The 4,443-nt window shown below is 31.0% G+C and overlaps 1 protein-coding gene across 1 annotated transcript; it reads left to right on the top strand.

Moving 5' to 3' along the window:
- The first annotated feature begins 3,548 nt into the window (after positions 1-3,548).
- On the top strand, positions 3,549-4,240 carry LOC116028018 (glutaredoxin-C1-like). The gene has a single exon (XM_031269816.1). It carries the CDS (start codon positions 3,614-3,616, stop codon positions 4,004-4,006), a length of 393 nt encoding a protein of 130 aa, XP_031125676.1. The 5' UTR covers positions 3,549-3,613; the 3' UTR covers positions 4,007-4,240.
- The last annotated feature ends 203 nt before the right edge of the window (positions 4,241-4,443 follow it).

The raw sequence follows: 4,443 nt of genomic DNA, 5'->3' as shown, positions 1-4,443 counted from the left end.
TATAGTTGTTATTTTAGAAGTCAATGTGCATCAAATTTTGAAACCTACTTCTGTTGGAGTAATTTACTACTATATTTATAAAATGTGTTATTTTGTAAGCATTATAATGAGTTATGTATGATAATAATTATTTAACTTAATTAATTAACTTACCTGAAATGTATTATGTAATTCAGATATGAAAAAAAAAATGATTTTTTTTATATGAATCATGTAGTCAGTGTATTTTATAAGTTTCCATTGTGGGTCATCATATTCTAATTAATATAAAAAATTTGAAATTGATCTAACAAAAAGAAAAGTCATTTACAAATATCATATCAATAGAGAAGATGTGTGATTTATAATGTGTTTTGTTTTCAAACCATTTTATACCATTAATATGTTTCATATTCTTGTATGAATATTTTTAATCACGTGTTAAAGTGTTTTAATTTTTTTCCCTCAGCCATTAAGATTTCTGGCTATGTCCCCGCTGCTTGTAAGTTATGTTTTATAAATTTGTATTAATAATTAATTTATTATTTATTATGATAACAATGCGGTTGTATATAATATAAGCTTATTTGATTTTAATTTTTTATTCATTTTTATAAACTATAATTCTTATTTATGAATGCACTGATGCGATTTTGATTATTTTGCATTTAGGAAATTAAAGCACCTAAAATTTTTTTATGACTATTATTGTGTATGTAAAATTGTTAAAAACTTGTGAATCTTATTTAAGTTATTTGATATTAGTATTTTTATGTAATTTAAATTTTAATTATGAAAATATATGTTAGCCTTATGTAGAATCTATTTTTGTTACAACACCCAAATTTATAAAATGATAGTATCAGACCTAAGTATAATATGACCGGTATATAACAATGCCTCATCGAGACTGACTCCTTCCAAGTAGTATAAGGCCTCAACTCTCAGAATGATGATTGCTCATTCCATTTGGTGCTTAAGGATATCAAAAACTTATTGAGTGATTTTACTCATGTTTATTCATCTTTCATTAGGCGATTTGTGAATCAAGCAATCCATTTATTAGTTTGGCAATCAATTTCTATGTCTGGTTGCTCGGAGTGGTTTACTAACACTCCATCTATCATTTATAATATTTTATCTTTGGATTTGACTTAATGAAATAGTATTTTCTTCCGAAAAACAAACAAAAATGCCTCAACAGCACCAGGACGCTTGTGAAAAGAAATTGTAATAGGGTTGGAAAAGAAATTGTGTTGTTTATAGATTTTTACATTACTAACCTTAAATTTAATGTTTATTAAAATGGTATTTAACTAGAGGACCAAATTTGGAACAAATTTAATAGTCAAGGGACCATTTATGGTTAAATTGAAAGTCGATAATGAAAATTGATAAAGACCAATAGTCAAGGGATCATTTATGGTCCAAATGAAAGTCGAAGGATAAAAATTGATAAATGACAATAGTCAAATAACCATCCCTTCAATATTTTCATAGACATAGTAACTCAAGGCACTACTCTAAAGATTGGATTTTAAAGTAATTTATAGTTACTCAGTCATTTTATACACTCAAATACTGGCCGTTTCGAAACACACAAACAAATATTTTTAAAAAAATTATCTCAAAAATGATTCATTTTCTAAACAAAAAAAAATTATTTTAAATATGATCTCTAAAAAATACTTACTATCTGTTTGGCTAAAAGTAAAATATTTGTGTTTTTCTCTTTGGTTCATTTTTTTAATAAACATAAATCTATTACAAAGTTATTTCTTACAAAATATTAATCATTTTAATGATGGACAATTATTATTCATATTAAAATAAAAGTTACAATAGTTATAAAGACTAATAATAATTATAATAAAAAAGATGTAAAACATAATTTTTAACTTGTATCTTCTTATAATAAAAATAAATACATAAATTGATAAATATAATAGTTATGAACTAAAGTTAAAAAATAATTTTTAACTTGTATCTTCTCAAGTTATTCTTTTGGTGAATTTATTATAGAAGTAACCTGAGAAATTTGACATCATTTTGTATCTCAAAAGCTCTAATTTGATTACATTTGTTGCTTAGTAAAGAAAATAAAAAATTGTTAGGGTAGTGTTTTCACACGCTTAAACACAATGATCAAGTGTTCTTTGTTTGTACTAAGTCTTAAGTTTGTTATACGAGAGTCAGGTTCCTAACAAGTCATACTAAAGTTATTAAAATGCTTTTAAAATTGAAGAATATTGAAAATACGAAGCTAAGAAGTGAAAAATAATGTTGTAAAAGTGGTTTTGATATAAGAAAGAGAATAAAATGTGAATTTACTATTTTACCCCTCAAGTTTTAACTATTTTTTAATTTTTCCGTTAGTTTTAACGATCGTGGACCAAATGCGCCACTTCGTTCATAACTGAGGGACTAAACTCGGATACGACCATAACTTAGGGACTGAGTTGGAACTTGGTTAAAGCTAAGAAATTGAAGAACACTTTTATTTTAGGGATGTGAGTCAGGTTGGACCAAGATTTTTATTGGTCTCATTTTACTTGTCATGTTTATTATTTATTGGTCAAATTAACTCTTTCTTCTTTGCTTATTTTCTTTAATGTTTAAAAATTATTTTTAAATTCAATTTTTTGTGTTTAATAATACTTTTAATGTAATTTCTAAATATATAAATTTTTACACACTAATAATAACCTTAATATTATGAAAAATTAAATTAAAAATAAATTTAGTTAAATCTCGTTAATTGAATTAGACATATAAAATAAGACTAGATCATATATAGTGGTTTTGAGGTATTGTAATCGAAAAATACTACTTGTACTCCCAATTTTATTTCAATTTGTAGTTTCTCTCATAAATCTTTGATGTTGACAACTTTTTCTCTGGACTCACAAGATGAAAATGTCGTATCTATGATTACCACATCAAGAAGTATAATAATTAATGGAGTAGAATTTTAGAATTAAAAATATTCTATGGACTCCCAAAAATCTACTCCCAACTTTTACTCTCACTCATGTTTTTGAATGAATCAAAGATTGATATGTAAGCAGAGGGAGTATAAAATGGAGTAGAATGTGAGAGTACATGTAGTATTACTTTTTGGAATATAATTTCCATAGTAAAACTCATAGCCTGGATTGGACAGCAGCTCTGGTTTCAATTCCCTGAGCGAGCTGACAGCTTTACTTTGGCTCCGACGCAACGCAACGCAAGAAAAGTACGTACGACTCCAAAATTTAATGCCATGTTTATTAGCGGCTAACGTTGGTGCTGGTGCCATAAATACTGTGTTAATTAGCTAGCTAGCGCAGCCAGCCAGCCAGCATATATAATACCATAATGTATATAAAACCCACGTAGCAAAGGCCCATTAGATGTAAAAAGAAAAAAAAAAGGCACGCCTTGGCGACAAGTCGACAACAACAGACAAAAATTTAAAACCTAACCAATTTACCATTTGTCGTTAATTTACCCAACTGCCCCTCCATTTCCCCCGCTATATAAACGTACCGTTGCCATCTTCATTTCATCGATCCCATCCATCCCTCACTCTTTCTTTATTTCTTTCTTTGTTTCTTAGTGTTCATTGGTACATATATAGTAATCGATCGGAATTATGCATTGCCAGACGACAGATTCGGGTTGGGGCAACTACCATGCAAACCCGAGGAATTCATCATCGTCATCGTCGGACCCGCTGGAGAGGGTGGTCCGGCTGGCCTCCGGGAGCGCGGTGGTGATATTCAGCGTCAGCACCTGCTGCATGTGCCATGCAGTGAAGCGTCTCTTCTGCGGGATGGGTGTTAACCCCACGGTGTACGAGCTGGATCAGGACCCCAAAGGGAAGGAGATGGAGAAGGCGCTGTCCAGGCTGCTGGGGAACTCGCCGCCGGTTCCGGTGGTGTTTATCGGCGGGAAGCTCGTTGGGACCATGGACAGAGTCATGGCCTCACACATCAACGGCACTTTGGTCCCTCTCCTCAAGGAAGCCGGAGCTCTCTGGCTTTAATTTATGCACCCATCTTATATCAGATCACAAACTAAAAGTTTCACCATTTTTGTATTACTACTATGCGTAGCTAGCTGCTCTGTTTCTTGCTCTTTCTTTTCTGTTCCCCAAAGAATGTGCTTAGGACTCTTAAGTTAGCCTATCCAGATTCACTCCATGTGGAATCAAATTAAATTAAGCATCCTTTGTAAGTACAGATGATGAATCAAATTTTAATTAAATTAATCTTCTCTACCTTTTCCTCCTCTGATCCATACTGGTATTCAATTCATTTCCAATTGTTGTGCGAAGGCCGGGCCCATTCTAGCACCAATATGAATAAGGGGATTGTAAAGTGCCAAGTCTAGCACCCGGCCTGATACTACTTGTATAGTTTTTGGGTAGTGGTAAGAGTTTGATTCTAATAACAGTAATAATAATATATGCTACTGCTGGTG

The sequence above is a fragment of the Ipomoea triloba genome, chromosome 8 (assembly GCF_003576645.1).
Source record: "Ipomoea triloba cultivar NCNSP0323 chromosome 8, ASM357664v1".
Taxonomy (NCBI): Eukaryota; Viridiplantae; Streptophyta; class Magnoliopsida; order Solanales; family Convolvulaceae; genus Ipomoea; species Ipomoea triloba.
The sequence above is the reverse complement of the archived record's forward strand: the minus strand, read 5'-3'. Positions and strand labels throughout refer to the sequence as shown.

Excerpts from the sequence above, each read along its gene's own strand:
- LOC116028018 (XM_031269816.1), top strand. The coding sequence starts at position 3,614 with ATGCATTGCCAGACGACAGATTCGGGTTGGGGCAACTACCATGCAAAC.